At 32.6% G+C, this 20495-nt stretch overlaps 1 protein-coding gene across 1 annotated transcript; it reads left to right on the top strand.

Moving 5' to 3' along the window:
• Positions 1 to 941: 941 nt before the first annotated feature.
• On the top strand, positions 942 to 1490 carry LOC111210494. The gene has a single exon (XM_022710913.2). The coding sequence runs from the start codon at positions 1153 to 1155 to the stop codon at positions 1363 to 1365; it is 213 nt and encodes a 70-aa protein (XP_022566634.1). The 5' UTR covers positions 942 to 1152; the 3' UTR covers positions 1366 to 1490.
• The last annotated feature ends 19005 nt before the right edge of the window (positions 1491 to 20495 follow it).

Here is a 20495-nt window from a genome sequence, read left to right as displayed (position 1 = left end):
CATATGCTTATTCTGGTGTCAGTGACTAAGACGGTTTGAAACCCATGGTCATTTGTTTTCAACGCACGTTGTTTCACTGGGGCAAGAAACTTACGAATGTCAGGACCGAAGCCACGATCAAACATAGTGTCTGCCTCATCCAGCACCTGTATAAAAAACACATCATCATTGAGCTTTGTTTACTTCCAAAACCATGGAACATATAATGTCAAGATACCAGAATAAGAGCATACCAAATATGCGATATCTCCATAGACCATGTTTCCTTCTTCGATATGCTGAAGGATCCTACCAGGGGTTCCAACAACCATGTCTATTGCATAAATGAGGAGCCTAGATCATGAAGATACAAAAACTCAGCCTAAACGAAGTCGAGCATCATTTTTCTTGTCCAGACAAGTTCTTGAGGTGGTGGCTGGCCATAAAAGACTTGGCGATATAAATCAACTTAGCTCAACCTTGTACCACAACACTTGCAGGCATGTTCTCAGGATCTTTTGCCTCGGCCAAGAAGAACATAACCATCCATGTGATCTTTTGCCTCATCAGCATCAGCAAATTACCGGAGAACGAAGGTTGGTATTAAATCGAAAGTCCCCTTTTGCTCTATGGGCGAGTCTCCGTTTGAATGTCCCATCAGAGGAGCTCTCAATCGCCGATTTCAAAACCCCATGAGAGGAGTGATTCCATTTTGGAGGAAGCACGAGAGAAGTGAGATGGAGAAGAAGAAGCTACAGCAGAGGAAGGAGAGGAGAGAGTTTACAAGAACCGTCTCTTGCTTCCCCTAATTAAGATACGTCTCCTATGTTAATATGTATTTTTGATTTTGTTTTAAGTCAAAATTAACCTAAGAGACCCATTAAGAACTTGGGATAATGATGTTCTAAGGAAGAAAGATACGGCTCTTCTTTCTTTCTTTTAGATCATTACAAATTCTTTAAACTATCATCATATATTATATAACACACAAAGAGAGAGAGAGAGTAATTTGGCGTTGCCCACCAACCTAACTTCTTTACTACATCAACAACTCATGTCCACCTTTGTTCAAGATTTTTATTATTATAAACACGCCTGCAGCGTGAAAATAAAACCGCAAACATCATAAGAAACATACAAACGGAAGTCTTGTGCCTTCACTACCGATTTGTGATGGAGAAGAGGAAGAAGGCCAATCATGAAGATGAAGGTGGTGATTATGTTCTTCCTGTACATAGCCAAGTAGTGAAGATAAAGAAAGAGTTTGAGAAGATTCATCAACCGGAAATGCTGAGGGTGCTTCGCCAGATCACAGGTCCACAGCGTTCCCGTTCTCCTCTCGGGTTAGGGCAGAGAGACCGCAGACCTATCACTGCTGGGAATTGATAACAAAGAAACAGCGATGGAGATAGGTTACTATCTGTGTATTTTAGGCTTTCCCTTTTGTCTTTCAATGTAAATATCTTTAGTAAATGTCATGAGTATCCTATATCAACAAATCTTTTGCTTCTCTTCTAATCTTTTGAGGGGATAAACCACAACTAATTCATAGAGAAGGGCTCAGATAGTTATATATTTTTCAAAAGTAGACAAGCTTAAACAGACCCATCATGGAAATTAGAGGTTTTGAAACAAGCGAAAGACTAGATAACTTATCATTATCATGAAGCATTTGGTGTCTCTTGAGCTGATAGTAACTTAACCCGATAAGGTCATCTAACCTAACCTGGTATTGAAAAGCTTTAAGCGGCAAGTTCTCGATGTCTTCTGGGTGAAAGAATATGGGAACGGTGTACGTCTCAGGAAGATCGCTAATGTAAGGCCACCAGAAAGAATCAGCATTGGCTCTTTCTTGCAATAGTCTCAGTCCCAGTTTCATTGCCCACAACTCCTCTGCCAAATCAACATGATTCTATGAGCTAAGGACAGTATCACAGTTAAACTTCACATAATTAGGCCTGAGAAGCGTTAGAAGAAATCAAGCCCAAGTCCTTAAACTAGTTTAATTCGATCGTATCACTAAGCTTCAGATTCAAGATGACTGAATAATCAAATTTGATTACTCTCTATTCACCAGTAATCAAAACTATTTAAGCTAAAAAAACATTGAACAAGAGCGAGATATTTCACTACAAGAAAACAGCGATATTCTGACGGACATTCCGACGGAAAATGAAATCCTCGGAATATCCCGAGGAATTTCTGAGGAAATTCCGAGGAAATTCCGAGGAAACACAAAATTTGGTTTCCTCGGAATTTCCTCGGAATATACCGACGGAATTCCGAGGAAATATCAATCCGTCGGAATATTCCGAAGAAATTCCGAGGAAATATGTGTTCCTCGGAAAAAACCGATGAATTCCGAGGAAATATTATAGCCGTTGGAGAGCCGTTGGGGGATTTTACAAAATTCCGAGGAAATTCCGACGAACTAGCCGTTGGCGTCGGAATTCCGTCGGAATTTCCTCGGTCTGTCGGCAGGATTTAAACTATAAATACAAGCACTCCTCTTCCTCTTCATTCACTCCATATCTTCATCCTCCCTCTTACTCTATTTACACACGAATTTGATTAATAAAAAATATGTCTTCTTCAAATTATTTTCGTTCTTGGATCGATCGACCTCATTTGGATCCGAACACGAGATTGCTTAAGGAAGATTACCAACGAGGTATAACCGAATTCATGAGGTTAGTTCACCGACAACCGGAAGCAAAAACAGGTATGGTAAGATGTCCTTGCTCTAATTGTAAAAATAGAAAGGTTATTAAAGAGTGGGATGTTTGGACTCATCTATATTTGAGTGGGTTTACACGAAGTTACAAAATTTGGTATCATCATGGGGAAACTGATTATGAACATGGTAGTACTAGCGAACCTCAGCCAGCGGTTAGATTAGAAGAACCAATTAGAACGGATGTAGATTATGGTGTAGGTACTGAGCATATGGTAAATGATCATTTTAGAGGGGAAGATTTACCCAATGCACAAGCTAGGAGATTTTATGATATGTTGGATGCTGGAAAGCAACCATTGTACGAAGGTTGCAGAGATGGTCATTCAGCTTTATCATCTGCTACAAGATTGATGGGCATTAAAACAGATTATAATTTGGCTGAAGACTGTGTGGATGCGATTGCTTATTTTGTAAAAGGTATTCTACCCGAGGATAATGTAGCTCCTGGTTCATACTACGAGGTTCATACTACGAGGTTCAGGTAATAGATGTATGTAGCGACAACTGCATGATTTATTGGAGGGTGGATGAACAGCGGGTTACATGCAAATTTTGTGGAAAGCCTCGTTATAAAGATACGAGTGGAAGAGTTCCAGTGCCATATAAAAGGATGTGGTATTTACCTTTGACGGAAAGGTTGCAGAGGTTGTATCTGTCTGAACGCACAGCGCAAACAATGAGATGGCATGCGGAGCACTCAACAGATGGTGAGATCAGACATCCTTCAGATGCAAAAGCGTGGAAGCATTTCCAATCAAAGTATCCCGACTTTGCGTATGAGAGAAGAAATGTCTACCTTGGATTATGTACTGATGGTTTCAGTCCGTTTGGCAAGAGTGGAAGACAGTATTCTCTATGCCCCGTCATTCTTACACCATACAACCTACCCCCAAACTTGTGCTTGCGACGAGAGTTTTTGTTTCTCTCGATTCTCGTTCCCGGACCAGAGCATCCTAAGAGATCACTTGATGTGTTTCTTCAGCCACTAATATATGAGTTGCAACAACTATGGGTTCAAGGTGCTGAAACATACGATGTTTCGTATAAAGAAAACTTTCAAATGCGGGCAGTACTAATGTGGACAATAAGTGATTTTCCAGCATATGGTATGTTGTCTGGATGGACAACGCATGGAAGGCTATCATGTCCATATTGTCAAGATAACACTGATGCTTTCCAACTAAAACACGGAAGGAAAACGTGTTGGTTTGACTGTCACAGGAGATTCCTACCACCTGATCGTCCATATCGTAGGAGTAGGAATTTGTTTATGAAAAACAAGAGGGTGTTTGACAGTCCACCTCCGGAAATTTGTGGAAAATATTTGAAGATACAACTAAGAGATTTTGGTGCAGAAAGGACGCCAGACGTCGGTGGACATGAGCGTTTTCCGGTAGATGCGGAGAACTACATAACTGGCACAAAAAAAGTATTTTCTGGGATCTGCCATACTGGGAAGATCATCTGCTAAGGCATAATTTAGATGTCATGCATATTGAGAAGAACTTTTTTGACAATCTCATGAACACGATCCTTAATGTTCAAGGTAAAACAAAGAATAATTTGAAGTCAAGACTGAATTTAGTCGATATATGTGCTCGTTCAGAACTTCATGTTGATGAGGATGGTAGAGCTCCTTTTCCCATATACCGACTTGATGCAGAGGGAAAAGATGCGTTCTTTGATTGGATTTCAAACGATGTGGAATTTCCAGACGGTTACGCATGAAATTTGCGTAACTGTATCGACAGAAAGGAACGAAAGTTTACTGGCTTGAAAAGCCACGATTGCCATGTAATGATGCAGCGCCTCCTTCCGTATAAGTGGTTTCTTCCGCGATTTATGCACGAGATCAGTGACTCTTGAAGGTATTGAAAATTTGAAGACTAACATAGCCGTGATTCAGTGCAACCTTGAGAAGATATTTCCTCCCTCATTTTTTGATGTTATGGAGCATCTTGTTATTCACCTGGCAAGAGAATTGGAACTTGGTGGTCCTGTGCAGTATAGATGGATGTATCTGTATGAGTGGTATATGTTCCATTTGAAGAAGATGGTGAAAAATTTAAGTAGGGTGGAAGGTTCTATAGTCGCACAGATGATCAATGGAGAAACTTCAAACTTTGCCGAGTACTACTTTCCAGTAGAAGTTCAGACCAAAAACAGAAGACCTGCTCGGCATGATGATAGAGGCAAATGGGCAACATATCATGTTACGGTTCCAGACATTTTCACAGACGTTGGACGACTTAGCGGAAAACCAAAGGACCGTCGACTTACTGAGCAGGAGCGCAGTTATTTGCAAACATATTTGCTCACCAACTGCGAAGACGTCCTTCAATATGAGAGGTAAATAAATTAGCTTACAAATTTTTATTTTAACAAGTTGAAATTTAAATCTTAATTAATTACATTATTGTCATCATATACAGGATTTTCATGGCAGAAAAGCGGTTCGAGTATAGATACGCCACAGAGGATGAACTAGAAGAAATGAAGCAGAGAGAATTTACTGGATGGATGTTTACTTATGTGAGTGCTTTAAACAAATCAAAATATATTTTATCACATATTTATACTAATTCACATGTATTGATATAACATATATATATGTGCTATTAATAGGTGTATGTTGGTTTGGCCAGAGGTGAAACATTTGACGATTGGATACGTGAGATGGTCGTTGGACCAAACTTTGTTGTGAAGTCATATCCGAGATTTTGTACTCGAGGATATGCATTCACAACTCAGAAGAGGAGACGTTCGAGTACGACTTATGATGCTGGCGTTTGTTCTGCATCAGGAGATGATGTATACTACGGACACATACATGAGATTTTGGAAATCAAGTATTTGGGCATGGTTGGATTGCGCTGTACTGTTTTCTACTGTGATTTTGGAAATCAAGGATAATGTCCGTCAGACCCTAGGTTTTATAACCACGAGCCCCTTCTTCTTCTTCTTCCTCATTTCTCTCTTCTTCCTCTGCGCGACTCCTCTCTTCTCTCCGGCGATTTCCCCCTGAAATCCGACGATATCTCCGGCGATCTCCCCCTTCTCTTACACAAATCATGTAAGGACCCTATTCCACTCTCTTAGGTTCTATTTGTTAGGTTTTTGGGTAGTTTTGATAGATTTTTGTTAGGGTGATTGGTTAGGATTGTGATTTGGTTGTATAATAGGTTTAGAATTGTGATTTGGTTGAATAATTTGTTTTGTTGAATTGATTTAGAATTTTTTTATAATTTTTTTATTTATTTTGTATTTATAAAATCGATTTTTGTATATAAAATCGATTTTTGTATTTTACAAAACGATTTTTCTATATAAATTCAATTTTTTGGATTGTACAAAATCTTTTTTTGTATATAAATTCGATTTTTTGGATTTTACAAGACATTTTTTAATATCTATAAAACTTTTTTTGTGATTAAAAACTATTATTTGGGATTTAAAAATATTTTTAATATATATATATATTATTAAAACTATTTTTTGTAATTATTAAACTATATTTTATTTATTAAAACTATTTTTTTTGTTTATTAGAACTATTTTTATATATTTATTAAATATTTTTAATATCTATAAATCTTTTTTTGTGATTAAAAACTATTATTTGGGATTTTTTTTTAAACAATTAATTTATATATTCCTGTATTTATTAAATATATTTTTTTAATTTGCAGGTCTCATGATGATCAGACCCGGCCTCGACAGCGTCGTGGTCGTGGTGGTACGGGGAGCCAGTCTCGGGATTCCAGCCATTTTCAGGATTCCCCTTCGCCCCACAGCTCCAACCATACATCTCCCTCTGCTGCACCCGCTCCTGCTCCTCTCGCTCCCGCTGCTGTATCCGCTCCTGCTCCTCCGGGTCCTCCGGGTCTGATGAGTGTTGCGGAGTTGGTTCAACAGCCCGGTCGTGACCATCTTCCGTATCTCACTCCGTATCCACATGGACGGGGTCAAACATGGTAATTAAACTTTTTTTTCTTTTAAATTTGGATTCATTATTAACCGTTTGTTCTTTTTATTAGGTTCAACCGATCCGGGAACGGGATCAGCGCATGGATCAACCGTATGATGTACTCGGCCCTCGACAGGGGACATCCGACTTTCACTCACTTCCCTACCGACAAGCAGGTTCTGTGGTTTCGTCAGTTTGCGGTAAGTATTCTAATTTTTTACTTATATTTTTAATCTTTAATATAAATTTTCTACTAATTGTGTTTTTTTTCCAGCAAGAGTTCAACTGGAATTCCGATGAGACGCTCTTTATCTATCACCACTTCGTCCATGAAGTTATGGACAACTATGGGAAGCATGTCCACGAGTGGAAGAAGAAGTGAGAAATCAATAAGGTTCGATTTAATTTATTAAACAATTTTTTAATTTATTAAACTATTTTTTAATTTATTAAACTATTTTCTTTTTTTTTTATTAAAAGGTCCCAAAGTCGAAGAACGACACGGTCTGGAAGGAGTTGTGTGCACATTGGGATAAGGAAGAGACGAAAGAAACTTCTTCCACCAACTCCACCAACCGCAGGAGCGACCGTAAAGGGAAGGGCATCTACAAGCATAACTTGGGTGCTCAATCTATTGCCACTCTGGGAGATCGCATGGTAAGTTCAACCGCTTTTTCTTCAATTATTTGAGTTTCAGAATTTTAATTTATTGTGCATTTCTTCTAATTTCTAATGTTTCTTTAATTTATGTTTTTTTTCAAGGCGGAAGAAAATGATAGCGAGCCGGTTGATGATCTCGCCCTAATGAGGAGGGCGTATACAAACAAGAAGACCGGCCAGATTGATGACGGTCTTGTGAGGGACGTGGTCGACCTGGTCCAAACTCAGGTGGTAGACGAAGTGTCTCAGCTTCAAACCGAGGATGACGCTTCGACGGCTTCGACCAACTTGTCCCGGTTTCGGATCAACGAAATCGTTGAATCCGTAAGTTCTTTTTTTTTAAAGTTCAATTCATTTATTTCTTGGTTTAAATTTTATCATCAATTTATATTATTTAAATTTGGCTATTTATATTTCAGTTGGTTCCAAAGAAGAAGGGACGTTTGGTCGGTTTGGGTCGTCGCTCCCGGTTGGCTGCTCCTTCTTCTGCACCACCGCCATATGTTGATCCAAAAGTTCTTACGGCTCAGCTGAAGGACAAGGATGATCGGATATCTGCGTTGGAGACCCAGATGGCAGCTCAACAGGCGGGCTATGAGACACAGAAGAGGCTGAACGAGCAGATGATGGAGATGATGAAGAGGATGTACCCGAACAAGGTGTTCCCGAACATTCAAGACCCGTAGTTTTTTTTTTTTTGCCAAAAACTCGGAATGTTTTATTTTTGTTTGTAGAACTTTGAATTATCTAATATGTTTTCAGTTTTAATTTTAATTTTATATTTTCAAATTTAAATTTCACAAATTTTTATTTTAAAAAAAATAATAATTTTTTTAAAAAAATTAATTTTTTCGAAATTCCGAGGAAAAGCACCCTCGGAAATTTTTGACGACCTTTTCCTCGGAATAAGTCGTCGGAATTTTAAAAAAAATTCCGATGGAATGTTCCTCGGAATTTTCCGAGGGCCACTTTCCTCGGAAATTTCCGAGGGCCACGTTCCTCGGAAATTTCCGAGGGACACGTTCCGAGGAAGTCCTCCCTCGATATATTCCGAGGAACTTTCCGACGATCTAGTGGTCCTCGGAGTTTCCTCGGAAATTCAGTTCCTCGGAATTCCGTCGGAAATTTATGAGGGATTTCCGAGGGGAAATGAATTTCCGAGGAGTTATTTCCGAGGACTTTTTTCGTCGGTATGTCGTCGGAATAGCGTTATTCCGACAACATACCGACGATTTTTTCCCTCAGTCTGCCGCTGTTTTTTTGTAGTGTTTAACGCTTACCGGGAACTCGACAGGCTAAAGCGGCAAGGAGAGGAGACGGTGGAGCATCATCTGATTCGAAGCGTAAGGGAACGTGATGCGAAATAGTTCGATCAAGATAACCGAATCATCTCCATTTATTTAGTTATGCAATTATGTTTCCTAGTTTTTAGGATTGTGGAGCAATCCATTACTTTTTTTCGTATGTATTAAATAGGTGATGTGTGAAGATCAGGGCCGGCCCTGGACTAAAGCCCGTGTAGCATGGGCTTTAGGCGCCATAAATTCTTTAAATTTTAGGGGCGCCAAATTCTCCTAGTAAAGCATTTTAGGCTAGTGGTTGCGTAGTCTGTCATTTTCACCAGCAGAATGCAAGTTCGATTCTACCACCTCTCCTTCTCTTTTCTTTTAACATATTATTTTATTATACATAGTACTTTAATTTATATATTATTAGATAGATAATTTAATTAAACAAAATCTTTTTTTCTGTTTTATTATTAGTTGGCATTTATTTTTTCAAAGTCTTTTCTATATCTTTGGATGGATATTTGCTCTATTAGTTATACGCACAAGATACTATATATCAATTATTTTAAATTGTCAGCTAATTATTATTTCTTGTTTCGTTGTTGATTATATATTTTTGGTAAAATCATTGTTGATTATTTTGTTGGAATATCTTGCTCCCTTTGTTTTTTTTCCTCTCTTTGTAAGGTTTTATAATCTTTTTTTTTCAAAGTGTCATTTGAACAAACATAAAATTGTTATAAGGTTTTAATTTTAAAATTAATGAAAATTTTTCATTTAATAATGCTATGATATTTTGTACTTTATTTTTCAAAAGTACGTTTTGATAATTTTGTATTATTTAATAAAATTTTAAATATAAAAATAAAGAATAATTATTTACGATAAAGGGGCATCATATTTTTTTACGCTTTAGGTGCCATATATGACCGGACCGGCACTGTGTGAAGAGAATGAATATGGAAAAGGAAAATTGAAGTAAATTGTTTCTTAAGTGATCCATCAGAACGTGAGGATGGAGAGTGATTAGGTCTGTGCCTTGAGGGATTTGCTCGGTGGAGATAAGACATACGCTGAATGGAGACGCCTCCTTCAGTCTTGATCCAACAGACGAGGTCTGGCGAATGAGGAGCCAAACAGGGTGGTTGTGGTTGAGACACGGCTAAGCATATCAAGCGAAAAATGCAAGCTGTCAGACGCATGAACGATAGAGACTGGGATTTCGTGATTCCTCAGATCGAGGAGAGGGTTTGGAAGCAATAGGAACCAATTCCTTATCCTTCCGACACGGTGGAAGCTGAGACAGGAGTCCCCGATGTTTCTAAACCCTCTCCTCGATCTGAGGAAAACATGATCTCCTAGATTATGACTGGAAAGAATTTTTAGAGTAAAAAATTAAGGTAGAAAACATGTTACTTCTAGATTATGATTAAATGGTTGCTTTAGAGTAAGATTTTGTCCAGAATTAAAATTATTCCCAGTTCAGCTAGAATTTTATCAATCAAGTAAAACATTATAATTTGGTAACTACTCTGGTTATTGTTAAGAGCAAGAATTTTTTTTTTACCTTTTACTCCATGGGTGTGACTTTAGGTTAATGTAAAGGGTGTGATTGTAAAACACTTTTACAATAAAATATTGGAGTGAAAAAAGTATTTAGCTAAGTTGCACTAGAGTAAATCCAACCAAGGTGAAAATATATAAGTTGAAGTAGAGTAATTGTTTTTGTATTTTTGTGAATTTATAGAGTAATTTTTTTTCTCCGTATTTTTATAGAGTAAAAGTTTACTCCAGATCATTTATTTCTCTTCCCACTCATTTACACTAAATATTATTACTACCAATTACTCTACTTGTACCAATCAAACTAAGAGTAAATATTTACTCCAAATTTTAAGTTACTTTAGGTTTCACTTAAACATCACCAATCAAGTGAAATATTGTTTTCTGCTCTTTATTCGAGTTATTGTTTTAACTGAGAAAACTACACTTATTTTTACGCTAAGTTTTGCTAGAGTAACACCATTTACTGCATTTTTATTTTCTCTTTCTTCTTTTCAATCATTTTATTTTCATGCATTTTCACCTTTTTATTTTATTTTTTATTTATTTAAATAATTATTTATTATATATAATTTTTATTTACTTAAATAATTATTTCTCATATATAGGGTAAGGGTATAAAAGTATTTTGCCTCTTAATGAAAAATGTATTTTTGAAAATATCTCTTTAGTGAGGGTAAACATGAATAATGGTACCAACAAATTGGTAGATATGAAAATTTTCCAAAATAAATGCAGATGGTTCTGCATAATAAATGATCAACTTTATTCTGCATTTTATCTGCACTATATTTATAGCGTTATTCTATTTTGTTTTAGACTCATTTACTCTATATTTACCAATCACACCCGAAAACACGATTTTACTCTCATTCTCGCTAATATATGTTTCTCTTTCTTGCCTTTTGCACAATACTTTTCTTCCTCTTTATCCAAGAAAATGCAGCTTAACACTATTTTTTTTTCTTTGTTACTCTATTTATATTAGGTAAGGAACATGTGCGATATCACAAATGAACTCATTTTATAAAAACAAATAATCCATATTTTATATAAAAATATTTTTAAAAAACTTGTTTACAAATCCTTTCGGGGAAATACATGTATTAGAAAAGTAGCTTGTATGCAGTTATATTTATTTATTGATAATACATGTATTTTGCATTAGTAGTTTTGTGCTTAAGTGAATATTTGGGTTTAACCGACTAAATAAAAACAGTGTGAAATTCAAAAGATACAAGTTAATATATTTTAAAATTTTAATATATAATATTATCAAAGTAATCTAATTACTCATCAAATATAACTACCAGATTATTTTCTTATAATTTTAAAGATTATTTGAAATGTAGATAAATAGATATGAAATAAATTAAAAGATAATTTTAAGAAAATCATTGTTATTTTTAGAATGAAAAGACACATGCTTACATATTTTGACAATCTATGTAATTGTTTTTGTATTTTTGTGAATTTATAGAGTAAATTTTGCCTCTCTATTTTTATAGAGTAAAAGTTTACTCCAAATCATTTATTTCTCTTCCCATTCATTTACTCCAAATTTTACTATTCCCAATTACTCTACTTTTATCAATCACACTCAGAGTAAATATTTACTCTAGGTTTCACTTTTTTTTTTTTTTTGACATAACTCTAGGTTTCACTAAAACTCACCAATCAAGTGAAATATTGTTTTCTACTTTTTACTCTAGTTATTGTTTTAATAGAGAAAAATACACTAATTCTTACGCTAAGTTTTGCTAGTGTAACACCATTTAATGCATTTTTCTTTTCTCTATCTTCTTTTCGATCAATTTATTTTCATCCAATTTTCACCTTTTTATTTTATTCCACTTTACTCCAACTCAATTCACACTTAAGATATTTGTTTGGAGTAATCAACATTACTCCACTTTTCTTTCTCTTTCCACCATTTTACCTTTTGAGTCTGATTGTATAGCATAAAGGTGAAAAACTTTTTAATTGGTTTACTATGATTTAATCAATCATGAAAATAAATTTTGAAAACATTTTATACCAGTTTACTTTAAAGATAAGAATAAAAACAATTTACTCACGTAAAATTTCCATCAACTTTGAACTTAGCGAAAAATGTTACACCAGCGATATCATATTTTCAGCTCATTTATACTTTTCTTTTCCACCATTTTACTCCATTATACAACTAATCAAAAATTTCATCTGTTTTCATCTTTTTACGTACTCCAATTTACTCCACTATTTACCAATCAGGCTTATTCTATAAATTCACCAATCAGGTAAAAAACGTTATTTATGTATTTCCTGTAACTACTTTGATGAGTAAAAGTACACTCAAATTTTGAGTGTGATTGGTAAATTTTGGAGTTAATGAGAGAAAATTAAAGTGGAGAAAATGAGTGGAAAATTTGTAGAGTAAACAAATAAAAAAATAAATAATTGAAGCCACTATAACTTAGGCAATAAATGTTAACACCGTGATGGATATTATCATGCGGGACTAAGTAAATTTCTCAATTAACAATATTTCTGGTCAAAAAAGGTTATGCGGGACTAAGTAAATTTCTCAATTCACAATATTTCTGGTCAAAAATGTTTTAACATTGCGGGATGGATATTCAACCGAACTTGATCAAAATTTGAAATAACCACACTTACAAATATAATAGAACAATTACAGTGTGGATTTGAGAAACATTGTGCCGTACAACACATAGATATGTTTTAAAATTTCAAAAATATTTAGAAAAAGTTAATGTTACTTATACGGATTAATAAAATTTTATTTTCAAAAATAATTTTAATAAATTTTAATTTTATTTTACTGTAGTTTATCATTTAAGTATTCATTCGTACCACGATTATTTTTGTTATCATTCAAACCTTATAATGAACCGGTTTTTTATTTCAGCCGCTCATACTCTGCACCTCAATATGCGTTTTGCTTTATATAACCGCATTTTAGCCGTACTGCACTATGTTTTCCGTTTTATCTGCACCGCTCAATCTGTTGTTACCATTCAAAACCTTATTACTCTAGGATAAACTAAAGAAAAATAATAATAAGTTTTACTCTTCTCAAACAATAGTTAGAGTAAAAGAAGTTAAACTATTTTTCACTTGATTGGCACAATAAAAATGAAATGTGAGTACATGTTTTTTTAATCTAAGATTATGACTACATGACACATATAGCTAGATACTTTTAAAGGTGAGTATAGTTACTCTGATTTCTGCTATTATTTCACCAATCAAATGAAAAATATTTACTTTACTTTTGGGGTAACAACTGTTCAAAAAAAAAACAAAAATAGTTGTGATTTTTTTTTTCTTATGTTTTAGAGTAAAATGTTGCACTAGATTCCAATTTTCTCTTTCTTTTTACTATATTTTTTTCTTGTCATTTTTTTTTCTCTGAATTACTCTACTAATAAACAATCAAACGCTAAATATATCGATAATTGTGATATCCAGTTACACTCTTATTTCATTGCACATGAGAGCAAAACCTATTTACTGCACTTTTATTTTCCACTTCTATTTTTTTTTTCTCTTTTTCACTCATTCTTTTTCTTTCTAATTTACTATAAAAGAACCAATCCACTTTTAGAATAAAACTTTAGAGTTTAACATTTTTTTACTCTAGTTTCATCTAAGTTTTACCGAAAAAACTTCGGTAGCAACTGTAAAGCACAACTAGCAATATAATATAAATGGAAAGGAATTTATTCCGGTTTCAGCTATTTTATACCGATCAAGTAGAATATTTTAACATTTTTCTTTGTTTACTCTTCCAGAAAGAGCAAAAAAAATATGTGTGTTCTTTTATTATATATTCGACCAACTTCCTCTCACTTTAGCTTCGACTGGGGAAGCTGATACAAAAATGTAGATCAAATTACATATTAAATGTAGATCAACCCAATTATACAAAAAATATAGATTTATTTATCAAAAAAATTTAGTAGTTTATCACATTGATTGAATATTAGAAAATAAAATAATAAAATTAAATCTAAACTAAAAATACATGTTCTTAAGTATAAATAATAAAATATAAATTACTAGATAACATGTATGAATTCACTAAACTAGGTTATATAACAATAATATAAAATAAAAATTTATAAAAACATATTTTTTATTTTAAATATACTAATTATTATCAAGAATAAAAAAAATATAATTACATATATCTCTATCAATGTAAATTCTATATATTATTTTGGGTGAAACAAAAAGAATTAGATGTAACAAAAATAACATGTATGACTATTTATTGTAAACATAATATATAAAATTTGATGTTTCCATAATATTGTTTTGTGCAATTTATTTTTCATCCCTATCATTTGGTTCAACCTGTAATTAAGTATTATATATTTTTGTTAAATATTATCAATAAAAAGAATAAAATAAACTCTATATTTATTTTTATCAATCTAAATTCAATATATAGTTTTTAGTGAAGTTATATATTTTTAAATGATACAAAATAACATGCATAACTATATGTAACCAAACATATGTTGTTTCTATTCATATACATAGAAAATATTATATGGAATTATATATTTTATAGATAAATTTGTCAAAATATATTTGTTAAATTTAAAGAAAAGTAAAGTAAAAAATATAAACTATTTTGAGAAAATTTATATTTGTTTGAGAGTGAAAAAAATATTAAAGAGATTATATTTATACATAATTAACAGAATAAAATTAGTACAGTATTTTATTGGTCATCATCATGTTTTTAATCCATTTCTTTTTTTTTCTATTCAGACCGACATATTATTGGTCAATCTTGATTTGCAAGCAGATTTACTCCAACTAAAACAATCACATTCCAGATTTTATTGGAATAACTGATATTACTATACTTTTCTTTTTCTTTCTACCATTTAGCCAAACTAAACCAATCACATTCCAGATTTTATTGGAGTAACTGATGTTACTATACTTTTCTTTTTCTTTCCACCATTTACCTTTTGAGTCTAACTGTATAATATAATTAGAGTAAAATGAAAAATCTTTTCAGTTGGTTTTCTCAGATTTAACAATTTCTGCCAGTTTACTCAAACGATGAAAATAAAAACAATAAAATAGACTAAAATTTCCATCAACTTAGATCTGAGTGAACATTGTTGTGCCAGCGATATCATATTTTCAGCTCATTTTTACTTTTCTTTTCATCTTTTTAGTCTAATAAAGAACAATCAAAACCATTAAAAATTCATTTGTTTTCACTTTTTTACTTACTCCAATTTACTCTACAATTTACCAATCAAGCTTACTCTATAAATATACCAATCACGTAAAAACATTATTTATGTATTTCCTTTAATTACTATTTAGATAGAGTTAAAAGTACACACAAATTTAGAGTGTGATTAATGTTTGGAGTAATTGAGAGGAAATTAAAGTGGAGAAAATGAGTGGAAAATTTGTAAAGTAAACAAATAAAAAAAGAAAACATTAAATAATTGAAGCAAGCGAAACTTAGACAATGAATGTTAACAGTGGGATGGATACAGTGAAGGACCCAAGAAAAAAAATTAACTAGGTTCAAGAAATAGCCAAAGGGGTCATCATGGGGTTTTGAACCTTGGTTTGGGGGGGGGGGGGGAAGGGGGGGGTTCAACAAGCAGATATAATCAACTTTACTACTGATTTTCGCATGATAATAGCTACAATTTACTTTATCTAATAATTTTTGCGGTGTCAAGTGAGACCATAGTTAATAACGTGGATCCGCTGCTGGATGGATATATTTGCGCAAGACAAAATAAATGTTTCCATTCAAAACATTTTTTGTTAATAGTGGTTTAACATTGCGGGATGGATATTCAACCGCATTTGATCAAAATTTGACTTAACCACATTTACAAATATAATATAACAATTTTGGTGTGGGTTTGAGAAAGATAGTGTGGTACAACATATAAATATATTTTTAAAAATAAAATAAAATTTTCTGGATTGATGCAATTTTATTTTAGAAAAATAATTTTAATAAATTTTAATTTTATTTAAGTTTATCATTTAAGTATTCATCTGTACAGAAATTATTTTTGTTACCATTGAGACTTTATAATGAACCGCTTTTTTATTTCAACCGCTCATAGAAAGTACAACATTTTTGTTAGACCTCATACAATAATTGTCCTACCTCTACCGTATCTTTTGTTTCATTTCTTCTGGAACAATCACAAACACTTTTTTGATTATGGATCTACTACCAGAAATGAAATGTGTAATCTTCGTATTCAATGTGTATTCCTGAATAACACCGCAATATGCGTTTTTCTTTATATGACCGCATTTTCACTGTACCGCACTATGTTATCCATATTATTTAAACATTTTAATCCATTGTTACTATTCGAAACCTTATTATTCTTGCATAAACTAAAAAAAAACAATAAGTTTTATCCTTCTCAAACATAGTTAGAGTAAAAGAAGTTAAATTGTTTTCCAGTTGAGTGATACAAAAAAAATGAAATGGGAGTAAATGATTTTTCCACTCTAAGGTTATGACATGACACATATAAAGAGACTCTTTCAAAGTAAATATATTTACTTGGATTTCTTATAATATTTCACCAATAGTGTTAGAAAATATTTACCGTACTTTTCTGCTGGCAACTGTTCAAGAAAACAAAAAAATAGTTGTGGTTTTTCCTTTTCATTTTTGTTAGAGTAAAACGTTGATGTGGAATCCCCAATTTTTCTTTCTATTTACTATATTTTTTTTTTCTCATTCCTTCTTTTTATTCACTCTCAGCCACTCCACTAATAAACAATCAAATACTAAATATATCGATAATTGTGATATTCAATTACACTCTTATTCCATTGTACATGAGAGTAAAACATATTTACTCAACTTTTTTCCCTTTGCCACTTTTATTTCTCCTCTTTTTACACATTTATTTTTTTCACATTTACTCTAAAATAACCAATCACATTTTTACAGTAAAAGTTTGGAGTAAAAGATTTTTTTACTCTAGTTTGATCTAAGTTTTATCGAAAAGACTTTGGTGGCATCAGTAAAAGATAACTAGAAAAATAAAATAAATGGAAAAGAAATTTACTCTGGTTTCAGTTATTTTATACAAATTAAGTAGAATATTTTTTAACCTTTTACTCTGTTTAGTGCAAGAAAGAGTAAAAACAGTGTGTGTGTGTGTTTTCCTCCTAATTTGGAGGGAGAAAAAGTTTTCGGCTGAGTTTCATTTTTTCTTTTATTATTTATTCGACCATTTTTTTCTCACTCAGGCTTCGAATGGGGCGCATATAAAAAATGTAAAATAAATCGATAATACAGATTAAACTAATAATGCAGATTAAATGTAGATCAACCAAATTATACAAAACAAATATAGTTTTATTTGTCAAATAAATTTAGTAGTTTATCACATTGATTTAATATTAGAAAAATAAAATAATTAAAATTAAATATCTAAACTAAAAATACAAGTTCTTAAATATAAATAATAAAAGCTAGGTATTATTTAATAAAATGAAAAATATGTTCTACACTTTACTCTTGGCTTTGCAGATAGAATAACATTAAGGCTTAGTACTATTTCATTTGCTTTTTTCACCTTTTAGTTTTTTTTTTCATTTTCACTTTTATATTTACTCCATTTTACTTCTATAATAATCAGCCAGAACCTAAAAGTTTGGAGTTAAACATTTTGCTACTCTAGTTTCATCAAAGAGTGATTTTTGGAGTTAAACATTTTGGTACTCTAATATCATCTAAGAGTGCTTTTGGATATCACATTTAGCGGTATATTTAGAAAGGAAAAAATATTTACTTTCATTTCATCTTTTATTATGTCAATCGAGTGGAAAACAGTTTAACTTATTTTACTCTTTTTTTTGGAAAACAATTTATTTTACTCTAACTATTGTTTAAGAAGAGTAAAACCGATTGTTTTTTCTCTTTAGTTTATGCAAGAGTAATAATTTACTCTGGTTTCAACTGATTATTGTTTTTTTTTATTTATCTAGGTTGTGACTGGTAATTATGAGAGTAGAATGAAATAAATATAAAAGCAAAAAAGGTGGAAAAAAACAAAAGTAATAGTACTCAACGTTAATATATTTTATCTCCAACTCCAAAAGTAAAGTGTAAAATACATTTTTCATTTTATTAACAGTGCTTCGAGTAAAAGCAAAAGAAAAACTTTTTACATATTGGTAAATTTTCAGGTGACTTCAAAGTAAAATACTTTTACTCCAAAATATTTACTCCAACTTGTCTATACATTTGTTTCAAAAAAAAAAACATGTCTATACATTAACCCTAACACTGTAACTCTACAAATTATTCACTTATTTTCTGCACTTTAATTTCCTCTCATCTACTCCAACATTTACCAATCTCTCTCAAAAGGTGTGGCTGTATGGTTGATATAGAGTAAAATTAACTCCAACTTTTAAATTTCTATAGGTTTCACTAAAACATCACCAATCAAGTGAAATATTGTTTTCTCTTTTTTACTCTAGTTATTGTTTTAACAGAGAAAAATACACACTAAATTTTACTCTAAATTTTGCTAGAAATTCACCATTTAGTCCATTTTCTTTTATGTTTCTTCTTTTCAGTTATTATATTTTCATCTATTTTCACAATTTTATTTTACTCCACTTTGCTTCAACTAACCCAATCACACTTTAAAAGTTTTACCGGAAAGATGAAAACACAATTTTACTCTCTCATTCTCGCTAACATATGTTTCTATTTATTATTCAATATCATTATTATTGTTTTCAAATATTTATTATTCAATATCATTATTATCATATTGTATTTTAAATCACATTAGGTAATTTCTTATTCTTTATTTAAAGAAAGAAGAAGGTTTTTTGGTATATTAATATTTTTTGGTCAAGATATATTACTAACTAATTTTATGGTTAATTTACAGATAATATTGTATATATTTAGATTTTTGACAAGTAATGAATGACATATATTGTAATTATTCTAATAACTAAAAAGATTTCTATAATGATTCTAAAAATCATTTTACTGATGACACATCACCATAGCACAAATATTATAATGGTTCTCAAATAATATATAAAGGATGTTATTCATTACAAAATAAAAACATATGCGCGGACGAGCCGGTAAAAATCTAGTTTCAACTTATTTACAATAATTGGTGTCAAGATTGTATAGTCAATAAACTAGCGATGAGAAGAGGCGACTTGTTAATAATACAAACGCTAAAATCATTTTTCTTTTCTCTCTCTTTCCTTCCACGAGTTAATCCATTTCCTGAGGTTATACTTTCTAGAATTTGATGGATCTCAATTCGATTCTTAAATTAGGATTGGGGTAAATACTAACGCGTCGAAGAAGTAACTTGTAGAAACTAATGTCTATTGATGACCTTGGGTAGAAATGTGTATACTATTAATCTTAGAGCGAGTTACCATAAGAGATACTTTTGTGTCTTTTACTACACTATTAGACACATTCCACTTGGTGGACACAATTCATTTTACCGAGGTGTCTTTTATACCAATTTACCCTTTCATGTGACTAAATGAGAAGAAGAGATAGTTGGGAAGGAAGAGTGAGTTACACAAAAGAACACTTTTCTTTTTTGTACTACACAAAAGAACACATCTCATTTGGCGCACACAATTGCTGCGATCAAGGTGTGCTTTATACCAAATTGCCCTCCACTTCTCAATTAATGAGTGTAAAGTTTTCAGGATAGTGAGAACTGATAGTAGCCACACGACTAAAAACTCTATTTTGATATAAGGATTGCTTTTTTATTATTATTTTAATTTCCACAAAAAATTCCTAAACAATCACCTTAACACCACCACCATCTCCATAACCATCACCACCACCTCATCTATTGTATCCACCACCACCGCTTCCACCGGACTGGGCCTCGTTCATAGCCACTACCGCCAACGGTCTCCATATCCACCGCCTACGGGACTAAACTTCGTTCATATCCACCACCGCCATCTCCATAACCACCACCGCCACCTCTACCACAGTCTCCACATCCACCGCCACCTCCATAACCACCATCACCTTTGTTTAGGCATCTCTTGGATCTGACTTTAACAATTTACTTCTTGTATAAACTAGGTATTGTGCCTGCTTCTTAGCTGTCACACTGACAACATCCACAAAACCGCGACCACATCCACACAACCGCTGTCCACACCGACCACATCCATACAACCGCTGTCCACAGTCTCTTTGTCTCAAGCTCTGCACCTAGAGTTTCACTCAATTTCCAGGAAATACGGA

The sequence above is a fragment of the Brassica napus genome, chromosome C5 (assembly GCF_020379485.1).
Source record: "Brassica napus cultivar Da-Ae chromosome C5, Da-Ae, whole genome shotgun sequence".
In the NCBI taxonomy this organism is placed as follows: Eukaryota; Viridiplantae; Streptophyta; class Magnoliopsida; order Brassicales; family Brassicaceae; genus Brassica; species Brassica napus.
Note: the sequence above shows the minus strand (reverse complement) of the source record. Positions and strands in the feature narration are given on the sequence as shown.

Bases quoted from the DNA above. Each gene is read 5' to 3' on its own strand.
- LOC111210494 (XM_022710913.2), top strand. From the start codon at position 1,153: ATGGAGAAGAGGAAGAAGGCCAATCATGAAGATGAAGGTGGTGATTAT.